Genomic DNA, 19,870 nt, shown 5'->3' on the forward strand with positions numbered 1-19,870 from the left:
TGTGAGATAGCAGCCAGCTCTACCTGACCAGGTTGCGAGGTAGGGCTGGCTGCCATCAGCCAATATGAAGAACTTGACACTTTATTGTCAGGTGATGTTGCTGAGGGGCAGAATGTAGAGGAGAGTCAGGAGGGGGTCTCAGATCAATAGGGGATGTGGGGCAGCAATGTGGGAGCAGGATGAGAAGCCATTGCTGGTGATTGTCTGGTTACCGTGATGGAGATGACAGTGGGACCAGGTGAGAGCTGTCCCACTCAGCTGGACAGTGATGGCGAGGCATGGCAGGCGGATCATGGGGTCACTGTGTCAAAGGTTACAGACAGTTCACCTTTGTCATCGTTAGATGGGAAGTAGGATGTGGTGGGGGGAGCAACCTGATTGGCAGGAGTTCTGGGAAGGATGGGTATGGATTTGAGAGGTGCCATATTCAGGCAGTTTGGAGATTAAATATTGAAGTGCAGTCTGAAATTTAAATCTGGGAAGGATTGAACCATTGCGTTCAGTTCCTGCTGCAAAATGTGTTCCCTGGCCACCAACTCCAGCCCTCTGTCTGGCTGCTGTCTGAGACACTGTCACACTGTTTACTACCTCAGTATTATTCAACCCTCAGCTGAGCTTCCAACTCATTTCCTTGTCGTTTCTACCTACTCCATTTCTGGACGATCACTCGCCTCTACCACAATATCACCTCTTGTGCTGCTGAAATGCCCATCCATACTTTGATTAACTCGAGTCACCAATTCCAGTGCTCTCCTGGTATGTTCCCACTTTGCATTCTTCTAGACTGACAGAGCACAGTAAGATTTATCCAATTAGTCACAAGCCCCTACTCTTCCCTGAAAGTCTTGCACATTTTCCAGCACCCTCAATAGTTTACTTTGTGCGTCAGAACTTGCAGCCAGCCCTATTCACCTGTCATCCCTATGCTTGCTGATCTGCATTGGCTGTCATCCTGATAGTGCGTGAAATTTAAACAGTGTGTTCCTTTGGTTATTTACAATAGGCAGGGTACAGACCGTGCTCAAGCAACCTAAACTTGCAAAACAAAGTATCTCATGTTAAATGGGATTCCATGAATGGGCAGCACTTGCCGAACAATCCTGAGTGTGCTAATAGTTACGCTAATAGTTACGCAAATAATTACCTTAAGATAACCAGTCAAGCTGGTAATGCGGCTCATTTACAATTGCTAGAAACAATATACTTTTGCATGCAGAGACCCATGCATCATTTTGTGCCATTTTGAATTCCTGGGCTCTAATTTCCCAACGCTTTCTCTATGACAGCACTTCAGCAAATCAGGGTCAACTTGTGAATTAGTCAGCACCCTTTTTTCCTGTAGTACAAATTTTTATGTCTCTGAGATCTGGATTTCTTGTGTTTGATCTGATGAGTGCAAGATGAAAAGCTTCAGCAAAATGTCTCTATTCAACAATATTCAAATTTATAATTATTAACCGTAATTATTAATCATGGCCTAGTCCCTCCCTTTCTCTGTAATCTCCTGCAGCACTACAACCTTCCACTATCTCAATGCTTCCCCAATTTGGCCTCTCGCACAACTCCAATTTTAATCGCTACACCATTGGCACCACATTCCTTCAACTTTAATTAGGACAGGAGTAGGCTATCCAGCCCTTACAGTCTGTTTCTGTGGACCTCTGATAACCCTTTTATTCCCTTGTTAGACTAAAATCTATCTACCTCTGCATTAAAAATATTCACTGATCCTACCTCTGGGAAAGAGAATGTCACAGATTCATGACTCTGAGAGAAAAAAAACCCACCATCTGTATCTTAGATCAGAAACCACTTTATTTTAAAGTGTCCACTGTTTGTACTCTCTCCCGCAAGGGGAAACATGATTCTGTTCATTCTGTTGTATCCACTTAGAATTTTATATATTTAAAAAAAAAATCACTGCTCAATTTTCTAAACGCCAATGGATACAGGATCTTTCAGTCCAACCTTTCCCCATAAAGTCATCCTTCACAGGGGATGTGTAGGCTTACAAAGCACAAGGACATGCCAGACGGCAAGGTAGCACAGTCTAACACAAAGGGACAGAATCTACAAACAAAAAAAAATCAGCAGATGGGGTCAAAGGAGGGCAAAAGATGGTAAAAAAGCAAAATTAATGGCTCTTTACTTACATGCAAGTAGTATTGGACACAAAATAAATAGATGAGGTAGCTAGTCAACATCTTTTCCCAAAGGGAGGGGAGTCTAAAACTAAATGCCATAAGTTTTAAGATGAGAGGGGAGAGATACAAATGGGTCCAGTGCAGAATTGTTTTCACACAGAGGGTGGTGAGTGTCTGGAGTGAGCTACCAGAGGCAGTAGGAGAGAAGGGTACATTTTTTTCTTTTTAAAAAGCGTTTAGACAGTTACATGGGTAAGATGGGAATAGAGGGATTTGGGCCAAACGCAGGCAATTGGGGCTAGTTTAGTCGTAAAAATTGAGCGGCATGGACAAGTTGGGCTGAGGGGATCAGTGCTATGTCCGCTGTTATTTGTCATTTATAATAATTATTTGGAAGAGAATTTAGGAGGCATGGTTAATACGCTTGCAGATGACGCTAAGATTTGTGGCACAGTGGACAGTGAAGAAGGTTATCTCCAATTGCAGTGGGATCCTGATCTTAATGGTAGGGCATTGAGGAGAGTTATAAAACAAAGAGACCTCGGAGTACATGTTCATAGTTCCATGAAAGTAGAGTCACAGGTGGACAGAATGGTGAAGAAGGCATTCAGCATGTTTGGTTTCATTGGTCAAAACATTGAATACAGGAGTTGGGACATCTTGTTGAAATTGTACAAGATATTGGTACGGCCACAGTTTAGAGTTCTGGTCATCCTATTATAGAGAGCATATTATTAAACTAGAAAGGGTGCAGAAAAGATTTATTAAGATGCCAGCTGGACTTGATGGATTGAGTTATAAGGAGAGAGTGGATAGACTGAGACTTTTTTCTCTGGAGTGTAGGAGGCTGAGGGGTGATAATAGGGAACCAGGAAATAACTGAGGGATTAAAATTCTTGGTGTCAGTCTTCCTGGAGGAAGGCACTAATAAATTCCAAAAATTCTAAATAATCAAGGGACAAAAAGGAGAGAGGGTGGAGGAAATGAAAACAATCTGTATAACACGCAAGAAACAATACTTTTCACTGTATGTTATACATATAACAGTAATAAATCAAATCAAATAAATCACTCGAGAAAATGTACTAGGGAATCTAAATGGAGCTGAAGACTGATATGTCCCTTGGAGCCGATGGTTGCATCCTAGGATATTAAAGGAAGTAGCTACAGAGATAGTGAAAGCACTGGTAGTAATCTTTTAAGAATCCTAAATTCTGGAAAAGTCCCAAAGGACTGGAAAACTACCAATGTAACACCGTTAGGAAGGGAGATAAAAAAAACAGGTAAGTGTCAGCCAGTCAGCTTAACGTCTGTCATTGGGAAATTGTTAGAGTCCCTTATAAAGGATATAATAGCAGAGCATTTAGAAATGCACAGTATAATCGAGCAGCGTCAGCATGGCTTCATGAAGGAGAATTCATGCTGGATGAATTTATTGGAATTCTTTGAGATGATGACAAGCAGGATAGATATAGGGGAAACCAGTAGATGTAATATACTTGGATTTCCAAAATGTGTTTGATAACTTACCACTAAAAAGCCTAATTAATAAGTTGAAAGCTTCTGGTGTTGGGGGTTGTTTATTGGAAAGAGAATTGGCTGACTCATAGAAGAGAGAGTTCGAATAATTTTCAGGATGGTCACCTGTAACTAGTGGAGAGACCAAAAATGTTTACAGTATATGTTATTCATATAATAGATATTAATATAATAGATATTAATATATATTAATGACTTGGATGAGGAAAATGAATGTACTGTTGCCAGCTTACAGATGACACAAAAATAGATGGGAAGGCAAGTGGTGAGGATAATGCCAAGAGTCTACAGAGGGATATAGACAGATTGAGTGGGCAAAAACTTGGCATTTTGGTAAGAAGAATAAAGGAGCAGAATTTATTTAACTGGAGAAAGTCTGCAGCAAGCTGCAGCATGGAGGGATTTGAGGGTCCTTGTGCATTATTCAGAAAAGGCTGGCATGCAAGTTTAGCAGGTAATAGAACATAAGAAATAAGAGCAGGAGTAGGCCATCTAGCCCTTCGAGCCTGCCCTGCCATTCAATAAGATCATGGCTGATCTGAAGTGGATCAGTTCCACTTACCCGCCTGCTCCCCGTAACCCTTAATTCCCTTATCGATCAGAAATCTATCTACTCGTGACTTAAACATATTCAACGAGGTAGCCTCCACTACTTCAGTGGGTAGAGAATTCCAGAGATTCATCATCCTCTGAGAGAAGAAGTTCCTCCTCAACTCCGTTCTAAACTGCACCACCACCGCCCCCCCACCCCCCCAATTATTTTGAGGCTGTGCCCTCTAGTTCTGGTTTTCTTTCCAAGTGGAAAGAATCTCTCTACCTCTACCCTATCTTAACAGGGAAGGCAAATGAAATGTTGTCCCTTATTTCAAAGGAAATAAAGTATAAAAATAGGGATGTTTTGTTGAAACTATACAAGACATTTGTTAAATCACACCTGGAATACTGTGAACAGTTTTGGTCCCCTTATCTGAGGAAAGATATACTGGCATTGGAGATAATCCAGAGACGGTTCACTTGGTTGATCCCAGGTACGGAGGGATTTTCTTATGAGGAGAGGTTGAATAGATTGGGCCTGTACGTTGGACTTTACGATGGACAGGGTAGATTGCTGTTTACCCTTGTCGGAAAGTCTAGGACTGGAGGGCATGACCTAAGAGGACAAGGTCACCCATTTAAGACAGAGATGAAGATGAATTTCTTCTCTTGGGAAGAGTGAATCTGTGGAATTCTTTATTGCAGGGAGCTAAAGATGCTGGTCATTAAGTATGTTCAAGGCTGAGATAGACGGATTTTTAATCAGTAAGGGAATCAAGGGTTGGGGGGTAAGGAGGGAAAGGGGGGTTGAGGATTATCATTTCAGATCAGTCATGTTTTCATTGAATGGCAGAACAGATTGGTGGGCTAAGGGCCTATTTCTGCTCTTACATCCTTTGGTCATATGCAGTCAGCTGAGACATTTTTCTCTGAATTTCTTCTAATGCACTAATGGTCTTAAGTTAGGAGACCAAAACTGTGCACAGTTTTCAAGATGTGTTCTCACCAATGCTCCGTACAACTTTTTTCTTATTCATTTATGGGATGTGGGCATTGCTGGCTAGACTAGCATTTATTGTCCATCCCTAATTTTTCTTCAGAAGGTAGTGGTGAGCTGCCTTCTTGAACTGTTGCATTCCATGAAACGTAGATATACCCATTGTGCTGTTAGGAAGAAAGTTCCGGTATTTTGACCTAGTGACAGAGACGAAATGATGCAGTTTCAAGTGGTTCAAGTAGATGGTGAGTGGTTTGTAGGGGAACTTGCAGGTGGTGCTCCTATGTATCTGCTGCCCTAATTCTTATAGATAGTAGTAGTTGTGGGTTTGGAAAGTGCAGTCTGAGGCAGTAATTCCCAACCAGTGTGCTGTGAAGACACGCCAAATGTGCCAGGAAGAAAAATTCAAAATGATTAAAAATTCAGGCAATTAAACTAAAGGCAACCTTTGTCTTCAGCCCTGTGATCAGCATCTGCGAAAGCTGATGACCCTCAGGCCTCCTGTGCGTGCATGGTTTCGATTTCTCAATGTTGGTCAGAGCCATGCGTGTGATCAACGGGACCTGGAGCTGAAGACCAGGGCCCCGTGTACCCTCACAGAAAGCGAGAAGTCGAGGGCCCCGTGTACCCTCACAGAAAGCGAGAAGTCGAGGGCCCCGTGTACCCTCACAGAAAGTGAGAAGACAAGGGCCCCGTGTACCCTCACAGAAAGCGAGAAGACAAGGGCCCCGTGTGCTCTCACAGAAAGCGAGAAGACAAGGGCCCCGTGTACCCTCACAGAAAGCAAGAAGACAAGGGCCCCGTGTACCCTCACAGAAAGCGAGAAGTCGAGGGCCCCGTGTACCCTCACAGAAAGCGAGAAGTCGAGGGCCCCGTGTACCCTCACAGAAAGCGAGAAGACAAGGGCCCCGTGTACCCTCACAGAAAGCGAGAAGACAAGGGCCCCGTGTACCCTCACAGAAAGCGAGAAGTCGAGGGCCCCGTGTACCCTCACAGAAAGCGAGAAGACAAGGGCCCCGTGTACCCTCACAGAAAGCGAGAAGACAAGGGCCCCGTGTACCCTCACAGAAAGCGAGAAGACAAGGGCCCCGTGTACCCTCACAGAAAGCGAGAAGACAAGGGCCCCGTGTACCCTCACAGAAAGCGAGAAGTCGAGGGCCCCGTGTACCCTCACAGAAAGCGAGAAGACAAGGGCCCCGTGTACCCTCACAGAAAGCGAGAAGACAAGGGCCCCGTGTACCCTCACAGAAAGCGAGAAGACAAGGGCCCCGTGTACCCTCACAGAAAGCGAGAAGTCGAGGGCCCCGTGTACCCTCACAGAAAGCGAGAAGACAAGGGCCCCGTGTACCCGCACAGAAAGCGAGAAGACAAGGGCCTCGTGTACCCGCACAGAAAGCGAGAAGACAAGGGCCTCGTGTACCCGCACAGAAAGTGAGAAGACAAGGGCCCCGTGTACTCTCACAGAAAGCGAGAAGACAAGGGCCCCGTGTACCCTCACAGAAAGCGAGAAGACAAGGGCCCCGTGTACTCTCACAGAAAGCGAGAAGACAAGGGCCCCGTGTACCCTCACAGAAAGCGAGAAGACAAGGGCCCCGTGTACCCTCACAGAAAGCGAGAAGTCGAGGGCCCCGTGTACCCTCACAGAAAGCGAGAAGTCGAGGGCCCTGTGTACCCTCACAGAAAGCGAGAAGACAAGGGCCCCGTGTACCCTCACAGAAAGCGAGAAGACAAGGGCCCCGTGTACTCTCACAGAAAGCGAGAAGACAAGGGCCCCGTGTACCCGCACAGAAAGTGAGAAGACAAGGGCCCTGTGTACCCTCACAGAAAGCGAGAAGTCGAGGGCCCCGTGTACCCTCACAGAAAGTGAGAAGACAAGGGCCCTGTGTACTCTCACAGAAAGCGAGAAGACAAGGGCCTGTGTACCCTCACAGAAAGTGAGAAGACAAGGGCCCCGTGTACTCTCACAGAAAGCGAGAAGACAAGGGCCTGTGTACCCTCACAGAAAGCGAGAAGACAAGGGCCTCGTGTACCCTCACAGAAAGCGAGAAGACAAGGGCCCTGTGTACCCGCACAGAAAGTGAGAAGCCAAGGGCCCTGTGTACCCTCACAGAAAGTGAGAAGCCAAGGGCCCTGTGTACCCTCACAGAAAGTGAGAAGCCAAGGGCCCTGTGTACCCTCACAGAATGCGAGAAGACAAGGGCCCCGTGTACCCGCACAGAAAGCGAGAAGACAAGGGCCCCGTGTACCCGCACAGAAAGCGAGAAGACAAGGGCCCTGTGTACCCTCACAGAAAGCGAGAAGACAAGGGCCCCGTGTACCCTCACAGAAAGTGAGAAGACAAGGGCCCCGTGTACCCTCACAGAAAGCGAGAAGACAAGGGCCCCGTGTACCCTCACAGAAAGCGAGAAGACAAGGGCCCCGTGTACCCGCACAGAAAGTGAGAAGACAAGGGCCCCGTGTACCCGCACAGAAAGTGAGAAGACAAGGGCCCTGTGTACCCTCACAGAAAGCGAGAAGACAAGGGCCTCGTGTACCCTCACAGAAAGCGAGAAGTCGAGGGCCCCGTGTACCCTCACAGAAAGTGAGAAGACAAGGGCCCCGTGTACCCGCACAGAAAGTGAGAAGACAAGGGCCCCGTGTACCCGCACAGAAAGTGAGAAGACAAGGGCCCTGTGTACCCTCACAGAAAGCGAGAAGACAAGGGCCTCGTGTACCCTCACAGAAAGCGAGAAGTCGAGGGCCCCGTGTACCCTCACAGAAAGTGAGAAGTCGAGGGCCCTGTGTACCCTCACAGAAAGCGAGAAGTCGACGGCCCTGTGTACCCTCACAGAAAGTGAGAAGACAAGGGCCCTGTGTACTCTCAGAGAAAGTGAGAAGGCAAGGGCCCCGTGTACCTGCACAGAAAGTGAGAAGACAAGGGCCTCGTGTACCCTCACAGAAAGCGAGAAGTCGAGGGCCCTGTGTACCCGCACAGAAAGCGAGAAGACAAGGGCCCCGTGTACCCTCACAGAAAGTGAGAAGACAAGGGCCCCGTGTACCCTCACAGAAAGTGAGAAGACAAGGGCCTCGTGTACCCTCACAGAAAGCGAGAAGTCGAGGGCCCTGTGTACCCGCACAGAAAGCGAGAAGACAAGGGCCTCGTGTACCCGCACAGAAAGCGAGAAGACAAGGGCCTCGTGTACCCGCACAGAAAGTGAGAAGACAAGGGCCCCGTGTACTCTCACAGAAAGCGAGAAGACAAGGGCCCCGTGTACCCTCACAGAAAGCGAGAAGACAAGGGCCCCGTGTACCCTCACAGAAAGCGAGAAGACAAGGGCCCCGTGTACTCTCACAGAAAGCGAGAAGACAAGGGCCCCGTGTACTCTCACAGAAAGCGAGAAGACAAGGGCCCCGTGTACTCTCACAGAAAGCGAGAAGACAAGGGCCCCGTGTACCCTCACAGAAAGTGAGAAGACAAGGGCCCCGTGTACCCTCACAGAAAGCGAGAAGACAAGGGCCTCGTGTACTCTCACAGAAAGCGAGAAGACAAGGGCCCCGTGTACCCTCACAGAAAGCGAGAAGACAAGATCCTCGTGTACTCTCACAGAAAGCGAGAAGACAAGGGCCCCGTGTACCCTCACAGAAAGCGAGAAGACAAGATCCTCGTGTACTCTCACAGAAAGCGAGAAGACAAGGGCCCCGTGTACCCTCACAGAAAGCGAGAAGACAAGATCCTCGTGTACTCTCACAGAAAGCGAGAAGACAAGGGCCCCGTGTACTCTCAGAGAAAGTGAGAAGACAAGGGCCCCGTGTACCCTCACAGAAAGCGAGAAGACAAGGGCCCCGTGTACCCGCACAGAAAGCGAGAAGACAAGGGCCCCGTGTACCCTCACAGAAAGCGAGAAGACAAGGGCCCCGTGTACCCTCACAGAAAGCGAGAAGACAAGGGCCCCGTGTACCCTCACAGAAAGTGAGAAGACAAGGGCCCCGTGTACCCTCACAGAAAGCGAGAAGACAAGGGCCTCGTGTACTCTCACAGAAAGCGAGAAGACAAGGGCCCCGTGTACTCTCAGAGAAAGTGAGAAGACAAGGGCCTCGTGTACCCTCACAGAAAGCGAGAAGACAAGGGCCCTGTGTACCCGCACAGAAAGCGAGAAGACAAGGGCCTCGTGTACTCTCACAGAAAGCGAGAAGACAAGGGCCCCGTGTACTCTCAGAGAAAGTGAGAAGACAAGGGCCTCGTGTACCCTCACAGAAAGCGAGAAGACAAGGGCCCCGTGTACTCTCACAGAAAGCGAGAAGACAAGGGCCTCGTGTACTCTCACAGAAAGCGAGAAGACAAGGGCCCCGTGTACCCTCACAGAAAGCGAGAAGACAAGGGCCCCGTGTACCCTCACAGAAAGCGAGAAGACAAGGGCCTCGTGTACTCTCACAGAAAGCGAGAAGACAAGGGCCCCGTGTACCCTCACAGAAAGTGAGAAGACAAGGGCCCCGTGTACCCTCACAGAAAGCGAGAAGACAAGGGCCTCGTGTACTCTCACAGAAAGCGAGAAGACAAGGGCCCTGTGTACCCTCACAGAAAGTGAGAAGACAAGGGCCCCGTGTACCCTCACAGAAAGCGAGAAGACAAGGGCCTCGTGTACCCGCACAGAAAGCGAGAAGACAAGGGCCCTGTGTACCCGCACAGAAAGCGAGAAGACAAGGGCCTCGTGTACTCTCACAGAAAGTGAGAAGACAAGGGCCCTGTGTACCCGCACAGAAAGCGAGAAGACAAGGGCCTCGTGTACTCTCACAGAAAGTGAGAAGACAAGGGCCCCGTGTACCCTCACAGAAAGCGAGAAGACAAGGGCCTCGTGTACTCTCACAGAAAGTGAGAAGACAAGGGCCCCGTGTACCCTCACAGAAAGTGAGAAGACAAGGGCCCCGTGTACCCTCACAGAAAGTGAGAAGACAAGGGCCCCGTGTACCCTCACAAAGTGAGAAGACAAGGGCCCCGTGTACCCTCACAGAAAGTGAGAAAACAAGGGCCCCGTGTACCCTCACAGAAAGCGAGAAGACAAGGACCCCGTGTACCCTCACAGAAAGCGAGAAGTCGAGGGCCCTGTGTACCCGCACAGAAAGCGAGAAGACAAGGGCCCTGTGTACCCTCACAGAAAGTGAGAAGACAAGGGCCCCGTGTACCCGCACAGAAAGCGAGAAGACAAGGGCCCCGTGTACCCGCACAGAAAGCGAGAAGACAAGGGCCCCGTGTACCCGCACAGAAAGCGAGAAGACAAGGGCCTCGTGTACCTGCACAGAAAGTGAGAAGACAAGGGCCTCGTGTACCCGCACAGAAAGTGAGAAGTCGAGGGCCCCGTGTACCCTCACAGAAAGTGAGAAGTCGAGGGCCCCGTGTACCCTCACAGAAAGTGAGATGTACAAAATAGCATGTGCTATTCTGAAAATCACAATATTGAAACCAGGCCAATAACTTGTATCTATAGTTATGTTTAGCTGGTGCCTCGATATGAGATGAGAATGTGCTTTTGTTCTGCACTGCAGCTTTCTTCTCTTTCTTCATTATGTTGCAGGGTTTTTCTCATCCTTCATTTTTCCATCTGAGGCAGTGGTACTCCAGATGTGGAAGCTCAGCCTTTTTATGGTGGAAATCAGATTTTTGGCACCCACACATGCACAGTTAAGATGGAAACACAGACTTTCCGCCCGCATCACTGTTCTCTCTGACAGAAAATGCACACTGACAATCACCTTAGAAAGTCTTTTGCCAGAAGGCAGTTCAGAGAAAATAGGTGTGTCTTAAACTGCATAGAAGTGGCTGTAACATATAAAAGGTTGGGAACCACTGACCTAAGGAACATTGATAAGTTCCTGCACTGCATCTTGTAGATGATACACGCAGCAGCCACTGTGAGTTGGTGGTAGAGGGAGTGAATGTTTATTAATATGGTGCCAATTGAGCTGGCTGCTTCCTCCTGCATCGTGAGTTCTTCAGTGTTGTTGGAGTTGTGCTCATCCAGTGGACAATATTGCATTACATTCCTGACTCGTGCCTTGTGAATGGTGAATGGCTTTTGGGGGGAACTTAGGAAGTGAGTTAATCTTGCAGAATTCCCAGTCTCTGAACTGCACTTGTAGCCACAGTATTTATATGGCTGGTCCCAGTTCAGTTTCTGGTCAGTGGTAATCCCATGGGGAACTCCTGCAGCAAAGTCATGGAACTGAGCTGACTGACATCCAACAACCATTTTCCTTTGTGCCAGGTGTGATTCCAACCAGCAGAGAGTTTTCCCCCGATTCCCGCTGACTCCAGTTTTGCCACGGTTCCTGCTTGCCACTTCCAGTCAAATGCTAAGCCGATGCCAAGGCTTGTCTCTCGCCTCAACTCTGGAGTTTGACTCTTGTTCATGTTCAACTGTGACAAAACATCTCTACTTTTATACCCCCCTTGCAATAAACAGCACTATTCCATTTACCTTGCTGTACACCCATCGTGTCCACTTTAGGTTCTGGAATCCCCTCCCTAAATCTCTCCACATCACTACTCTTTCTCCTTTCAAGTGCTCCTTAAAATTCATTCCAAAGAATCTACAGCACACATACAGGCCATTTGGTCCATCCATCCATCTTGGTGCTTGAGCTCCACACCTTCATCTCACCTTATCAAGATAAAAAATGTGGCAGGTATGATTAGTAAGCTCACAGAACATGGAAATTGGTGGTGTGGTAAATAGCGAGGAGGAAAGCCTCACATTACAGGATGACATAGATGGGCTGGTCAGCAGGGCAGAACAGTTGCAAATAGAATTTCATTCTGAAAAGAGTGAGGTGGTGCATTTGGGAGGACTAACAAGGCAAGGGAATTTACAATGACTGCTAGGATCTAGGACAGAGAACCAGAGGGAGCTTTGGGTGCATGTTTAAAGATTATGCATTAATCACAAAAAGTTGGTTTGCAGGTGCAGCAGATAATTAAAGTTTATTTATTTGTGTCACAAGTAGGCTTATATTAACAATGCAATGAAGTTATTGTGAAAATCCCCTAGTCACTACACTCCAGCATCTGTTTGGATACATTGAGGGAGAATTTAGCGTGGCCAGTGCACCTAACCACCATGTCTTTCGGACTGTCGGAGGAAACTGGAGCACCTGGAGGAAAGCCACGCAGATGTGGGGAGAATGTGCAGACTCCGCACTTATAGTGACCCAAGCTGGGAATAAAACCTCGGTTCCTGCCGCTGTGAGGCAGCAATGCTAACCACTCTGCCACTGTGCCACCAAATGGAATTTTGACATTCATTGATAGAGGCATGGAGTTTAAAAACGGGGAGCTTATGTTGCAGCTGTATAAGGTACTGTTGAGGCCACACCTGGAGTACTGTGTACAGTTTTGATCTCCTTACTTGAGAAAGGATATACTGGCACTGGAGGGGGTGCAGGGGAGATTCACTAGGTTGATTCTGGAGTTGAGAGGGTTGGCTTGTGAGGAGAGACTGAGCAGACTGGGACTATACTCATTGGAATTTAGATGTATGAGGCAGGAATCTTATAGGTACATACAAGATTATGAAGGGAATAGATAAGATAGAAACAGAGAAGTTGTTTCCACTGGCGGGTGAAATTAGAACTAGGGGGCATAGCCTCAAAATAAGGGGAAGCACATTTAGGACTGAGTTGAGGAGGAACTTCTTCACACAAAGGGTTGTGAATCTGTGGAATTCCCTGCCCAGTGAAGCAGTTGAGGCTCCCTCATTGAATGTTTTTAAGGCAAGGATGGATAAATTTTTCAACAGTAAAGGAATTAAGGATTATGGTGAGTGGGCGGGTAAATGGAACTGAGTCCTTGAAAAAACTAGCCATGATCTTATTGAATGGCGGAGCAGGCTTGAGGGGCCAGATGGCCTACTCGATGTTCTTATTCCTGATGGTAGCAGGACAGGTAGATAAGGTCATGAAGAAGGCATGTGTGATACTTGCTTTTATTGATTTCACTAGAGGGGGTGCAGAGGAGATTCACCAGGATGTTGCCAAGTTTGAAATGTTCCCGCTATGGAGAGAGACTGGTTAGGCTGGGGTTGTTTTCCTTGGAGCAGAAAAGACTGAAGGGGAATTCCATCAAGGTGTACAAAATTATGAGTGATATAAATGTTGTAGATCGGAAGAAACGTTTCCTGTTAGAGGAGGGGTCAGTAACCAGGGGGCGTAGATTTAAAATAAGGAGCAGGGGATTTGAGGAAACCTTTTGGTGGGAACCTGGGACTCTACTTGAGAGGCTGGTGGAGGCAGAAACCCTCAACATTTAAGAAGCATTTAGATGAGCACTTGAAACACCACAGCACACAAGGCTACGGACCAAGTGCTGGAAAATGGGATTAGAATAGACAGGTGTCTGATGGCCAGCATACAGATGATGGGCGAAAGGGACTCTTTCTGTGCTGCAAAGCTCTACCATTCTCTGATTTTATATCCTATTCCTTTATGTGCATACTTAACATTCTCTTAAAGGTGTCTGTGCTGTTCGGCTCAACCTCTCCATGGATTCACCTGTCCCTTCTTTGGCTTAGAGTGAAATTTTCTTTGATGTTCTGCAAAGTATGTTGCAACATTACGCGACGTTAAAGGTACTTTATAAATGCGCATTTTTAATTTCTTCTCAGCTTTCTGAAGCCTTGCAGCCCCATTGAGTGGCTGTGCTTTTCCCTGTTCATAGGCCATTCAAACAGTTACACTTAGCACTCCATTCTGAGAACCTGCTCCTTGTCACTCACGTTGAAATACAGTTTACTCTTAAAATTCTGTTGTGGTTAAATGAGAAGGGCACGAATCCAAGTGCAATCTCCTTCTCAGCTGACCAGGAATTGTTGATGGCTCACATCTGAGCCCTGAATTTGCTGTCATGTGCCGGCTTTCCGCTCCGCGCCTGCTTGCTGCTGCAACCCTCTCGTATGTTCATACCAGTCAGTGGTAACACAGAATTTTTTTTTCTGAGAAGGAACTGGATGGATATCTGGTGAAATCACAAACTACAATTTATAAAGATGAATACAGGCAGGTGATCAAATGTGAGGCTGCAGAGTTAAAAGTGCCCAAGACACTCAGGAGGTAACAAATCACTCGGCTTAGCCTGTTGGACAGGATTGGGATGACACAGCGTGTGCTGTTTCTCATACCCACTCTCTTTGACCCTCAGATGCAGTAACACGTCTCCTGAGGTGTATAAGTGAGGGCAAGCGGCCAATGGGATGTATTGGCCAGGGTTCTAAATGATTTCAGTGTATTTGTGTTGTGTTAGTGTTGCAGCATGTGTTCAAGTTGACTGTCCAGGGGAGTGTTTGTGAAAATGGACCATCTGGATTGGTCTAGAATTGCATTAGGATGGCAGAATGTGTACACTCTCTGTTAATCTGTTGAAGATTGTGTCCTCGTGCAACTGTTTTTCAGCCCCTGCTTGTTATTTGACATATTGTTGTGGGGATAACCTCAATTATTTGTGTTTTGATTGAGTATGTTTCTCTCCACAGGAGGTCAGTAAAATCGAGGAGCCGGAGTCCGGGGTATTCAAGGCACTCACGGTCACGCAGTAAGCACAGGCAATCCCGTTCACGAAGTCGGCATTCAAGTATTTCACCAAGCCGGTTTACCCTCAAATCAAGTCTTGGTGCTGAGCTGAGCAAAACCAAAAGGGCAAGAGCTGCCGTGGCTGCAAAGTCCAGCGCAAAAGACTCAAAAGAGCCGAAAGCTTTGGCTGGGAGCATTTCTAAAACAAGTGCTGTCAGTGCTGGTTCCAGCAGCACACCCTCTGTGGCAGCACTGAAAGATGTGAAGAAATTGACTAAAATAGTAAAGAATGAGAAGCCACTTTCACCCATTGAAATTTCCAACACAATGACTGTGAAGATGGAGGAAGATGTTTCAGAAGAGGTGATTCCAGAGCTAAAAATAAACAGTGAAATATTGGTGGATAGCCCTGTAGTCTCCCCGTTGGCATCGTTGGTAAAAGAATCCAAATCACCGGTGGTGAGATATGAGTTGGGAACACCAAAGGAGAAGACTGTGCCGCCATTACCAAATGAAAGTGATCTGGAAAAACCTCCACTTCCTCCTTCAGGTTCCGCTCCACCACCATTACCTCCGACATCTCCCCCGGTAACACTGCCCCCAGCACCCGTTCTTCCACCTCCCCCCCTACCACAAGTGACTCTGAACCAGCCTCTGTCAGAGATTCTGACTGAAGCACCATCACCAATAACCACAGTGCAGCTCCCAGCAGCTTTGTCATTACCATTGCCACCAGCATCTATACCTGTACCTGCGTTGGCTCCTGTACCAGTTTTGACCCACCCAACACCCATTTCTCAGCAACAACCATCGCGGACCACAGTGTTGGGCAGTGTGCTCCCCATGCCACCCATGCTGAACTCAGTTATGCCCTTACTGACTTCAACATTGCCGCCGCTGCCATTGCCGCCTCTCCTTCCTGGCGAAGATGATATAGAAAGGTAAGAAATTTGTGTCAGATTGAACGATATTGCAGTAGCAGATCAGGAAGTCGGGCTCATTCTGAAAAATGTTGCAAATTGTCATCCTGGAATAGGCCTCAGTTCCTTTTCCTTAGTGCCTGTCACAAATACAAATGCGTTATTGTCTGGAAAAGCTTCAAGCTGATATGTACACCCTCTGAATGATCTACACACACTCTGGGAGAGATCTGTATACATTGAAATAATTCATACGTGCTCTGGGATTGATGTGTGTGTGTTCTGGGAATAGTCTGTACACGTTCTGGGAAAGATCTGTACGCACTCTGAGAATGATCAGTGCACATGCCTGGTGACCTGTATACATTCTGGTAATGACCTGTGCAGATTTTGGGAATGATCTGTATGCATCTGGGGATAATATGTACATGTTCTGAGAATGATTTGTGCATGTTTTGGAAATCGATATGTTTATATTTTGAGAATGACCCGCGTACATCCGGGAATGACGTTCACATGATGTGCCCCTCCTCATTCCTGTTTCATAAAGGAAACTGCTTTTGCAAGGCTGAGATTTTCCTGCCTCCTCCTCAGCTCATCATTTTCACAAAGGCCAGGATGCCAGCACTGCCAAAGTGGTGCTGTTTCATTCCAATCTGGTTAACCCAGGGAGCTCATCAATCCTCAGAGTCTCAATATATTTTGAGCTATCTCACTCAAGTACAATATGTCTCTTGACGTATCTAAAGTGGAGTGTACATTCTGACCCAGACCTGGGTTTTAATGCTCGGTGGTGTTTGATCTTCCCTCCATCTGTTTCTAGGAGTTGTGCATCTCTCAGAACCAACCCAGTGGTCTGATCAGTTGGTTTATAACGAGCAGTCTGAAACCAATTGATGAACCCAGAGCAGATAGCTAACAGCAACAACAAATCACATGATGAGTGAGAGAGCAGAAATTTCCTGTAATAAACACTTCTGTCAGACAGCAAAACGATGCATTTAACTTCCCAAAAGAAGATTGCAATGCACCAGGTTCCCACTGGGACACAGTTACCCTTTATTTGTGTAAAGTTGTATTTAATTTTGAAGAGCTATTATCTGATTAGCTGCTCTGTGCTTTGCAGTGGGCAGGGGATGCGCATAGCATGAGCCAAGAGTGTGGGGCTGTGCACAGCAAGGGCCAAGAGTGAGAGACTGCGAACAGGATGGGCTGAAGATGAAGGATTGCACGCAGCACAGGCCAAGAGCGTAGGATTGTGCGCAGCACATGCAGAGAGCACGGGACTGCACACAGCAAGGGCAAGAGCGCGGGATTGTGCGCAGCACATGCAGAGAGCGCGGGACTGCACACAGCAAGGGCAAGAGCGCGGGATTGTGCGCAGCACATGCAGAGAGCACGGGACTGCGCACAGCAAGGGCAAGAGCGCGGGATTGTGCGCAGCACATGCAGAGAGCACGGGACTGCACACAGCAAGGGCAAGAGCGCGGGATTGTGCGCAGCACATGCAGAGAGCACAGGACTGCACACAGCAAGGGCCAAGAGCGCGGGATTGTGCGCAGCACATGCAGAGAGCACGGGACTGCACACAGCAAGGGCCAAGAGCGCGGGATTGTGCGCAGCACATGCAGAGAGCACGGGACTGCACACAGCAAGGGCCAAGAGCGCGGGATTGTGCGCAGCACATGCAGAGAGCACGGGACTGCACACAGCAAGGGCCAAGAGCGCGGGATTGTGCGCAGCACATGCAGAGAGCACGGGACTGCGCACAGCACGGGCCAAGAGCGCGGGATTGTGCGCAGCACATGCAGAGAGCACGGAACTGCACACAGCAAGGGCCAAGAGCGCGGGATTGTGTGCAGCACATGCAGAGAGCACGGGACTGCACACAGCAAGGGCCAAGAGCGCAGGATTGTGCGCAGCACATGCAGTGAGTGCGGGACCGCGCGCAGCCCATGCAGAGAGCGCGGGACCGTGTGCATGCAGAGAGGGCGGGGCCGCATGCAGAGAGGGCGTGACTGCATATACCAGGGGCAGAGAAAGAGACTTTGCATTGCTGGGCTGGAGGCAGAGATGGCAGCATTCCTTGGTAATGTGCAACAGACCAGGAATTCTTTATTGTTATAACAAGCTGAGTTCAGCTGTATTTTTGAGATCCTTTTGCTATACAGTGAATTAAAGTTAATGTCTTTCTCTGTGTTCCAGGCATGTTGCAGTTTGATCACAAACAATCATTAACATTTTAAAAAATACTGTCCCTAACATCGAAACTTTGAAACTAGGAGCAGGAGGAGGCCATTCGGCCCTTTGGCCTGCTCCACCTTTTATTATGATCATACCTGAGCATCCAACACAATAGTCTGATCTCACCTTCCCCTCATATTCTTTGATCCCCTTTGCCCCACACTCTTTGATCCCCTTTGCCCCAAGAGCTAAACTTAGCTCCTTTTTGAAAACATAAAATGTTTTGACATCAACTGCTTTCTGTGATAGCAAATTCCATAAGCTCACCCTCTCTGGGCAAAGAAATTTCTTTCCATCTCTACCCTAAAATGTTTCTCTAATGTGTCCCCTGTTCTGGACACCCCCACATTGGGAACATCTGCCCTGCTTCTACCCTGTCTAGGCCTGTTAGAATTTTATTGGATTCTATGAGATCCTCTCGTTCTCCTAAAGTCCAGTTGCTATAGTCCTAACAGACTCAATCTCTCAGTATGTGTCATTTCTCCCACCCAAGGAATCATTCTGGTAAACCTCACTGCATTTCAGCAAGAACATCCTTCCATAGATAAGGAGACCAAAACTATACACAGTACTCCACGTGTGGTCTTAACAAGGCCCTGTATAATTGCAGCAAGACATCCTTGCTGCTGTACTTCTCGCAATGAAGGCCAACGTAACATTTGCCTTATTTTACCGCCTACTGCACCTGCATGTTTACCTTCAGTGAGTGGGGTATGAGGACACCCAGGTCTTTTTGCACACTCCCTTCAATTTATACCAATTCAGATAATCTGTCTTCGTGTTTATGTTACCAAAATGGATAATCTCGTATTTATCCACATTATACTGCATCTGCCATGCATTTGCCCACTCACCCAGCTTGCCATGGAAGCTAATGTCATGAACTCTAATGAAGGATTGTAGCCAGTGTGAGGTAGGAGGAGTCCAGAGGGTGAAAGGCCTTCACTGAAACACCTTTTCTTGAATTAAACAAATTCTACCATGTACTCTGACTCGTCCTTCCCTGCCTCCTCTTCCCTGGTACCAATAAACCAGCACCAACCATTCCTAGGTACCCCCTTTTTTGGTAATGTAATGTTGTTTCTATTTCAGTCCAAAGGAAATCCAGCCTGTAAAACCTGCCAAGAAAGACAGAGACCAAAGAACAAGGCATTTACTGGCAGACCTCCCACTCCCGCCGGAACTCCCTGGAACAGATCAGTCATCGCCAGATTCCCCGGAACAGAAGACACCACCTCCATCTCAACCAGTCCTTAAAAAGAGGCCCAAGTAAGGATATCTGACGATAAATATCTTAGTGATCCTGGCCTCATACCTGCCTTTGTTTGTTGGAGGTTGTGTCTCTAAATTGTTGATCAGGCAGCCAGGGGTTAGATTCATTCTCAAATGTTGAATAACATAACTGGCAGTGAAATGGCCTGATCTGCAATTACAAAATTCCTTGAACACCACAATGTTGGAAATGGATTGGAGGACAGGATAGCAGAAACCCGATGTATGAATGGTGAAAGACACTGTCTACATGTTTGTTGCACCAGTCATTCCTTTTCTACCAGTTGCAGTCACCCAACTGCAGAAAATCAGTTTATTTCTATCACACCAGTTCCTGTATGCCCCACATGCAGCCCAACAGGTCTGGCATTAGAGATTCAGTGTGTGTGGAACTGTATCCCAGTGAGAGTCAGTGTGTGTGGGACTGTATCCCAGTGAGAGTCAGTGTGTGTGGAACTGTATCCCAGTGAGAGTCAGTGTGTGTGGAACTGTATCCCAGTGAGAGTCAGTGTGTGTGGAACTGTATCCCAGTGAGAGTCAGTGTGTGTGGGACTGTATCCCAGTGAGAGTCAGTGTGTGTGGAACTGTATCCCAGTGAGAGTCAGTGTGTGTGGAACTGTATCCCAGTGAGAGTCAGTGTGTGTGGAACTGTATCCCAGTGAGAGTCAGTGTGTGTGGAACTGTAT

General features: G+C 47.6%; 1 protein-coding gene across 1 annotated transcript in view; it reads left to right on the forward strand.

Annotated features, from left to right (window-relative positions):
* Nucleotides 1-5,753: 5,753 nt before the first annotated feature.
* The window catches only part of LOC145340196 (cyclin-dependent kinase 12-like), a gene marked incomplete at its 5' end in the record, with an annotated part of 55,410 nt that continues 41,293 nt past the window's right edge, over nucleotides 5,754-19,870 (forward strand). Inside the window, 5 exons of the mRNA XM_080184625.1 lie at nucleotides 5,754-5,889; nucleotides 7,901-8,407; nucleotides 9,809-10,169; nucleotides 14,712-15,689; nucleotides 19,005-19,181. Coding sequence (XP_080040751.1) covers nucleotides 5,754-5,889; nucleotides 7,901-8,407; nucleotides 9,809-10,169; nucleotides 14,712-15,689; nucleotides 19,005-19,181 — 2,159 coding nt within the window. The remainder of the gene's footprint in view (nucleotides 5,890-7,900; nucleotides 8,408-9,808; nucleotides 10,170-14,711; nucleotides 15,690-19,004; nucleotides 19,182-19,870) is intronic.

This window comes from Carcharhinus amblyrhynchos, unplaced genomic scaffold (genome assembly GCF_965287045.1).
Source record: "Carcharhinus amblyrhynchos unplaced genomic scaffold, sCarAmb.v2.hapA scaffold_833, whole genome shotgun sequence".
Classification (NCBI taxonomy): domain Eukaryota; kingdom Metazoa; phylum Chordata; class Chondrichthyes; order Carcharhiniformes; family Carcharhinidae; genus Carcharhinus; species Carcharhinus amblyrhynchos.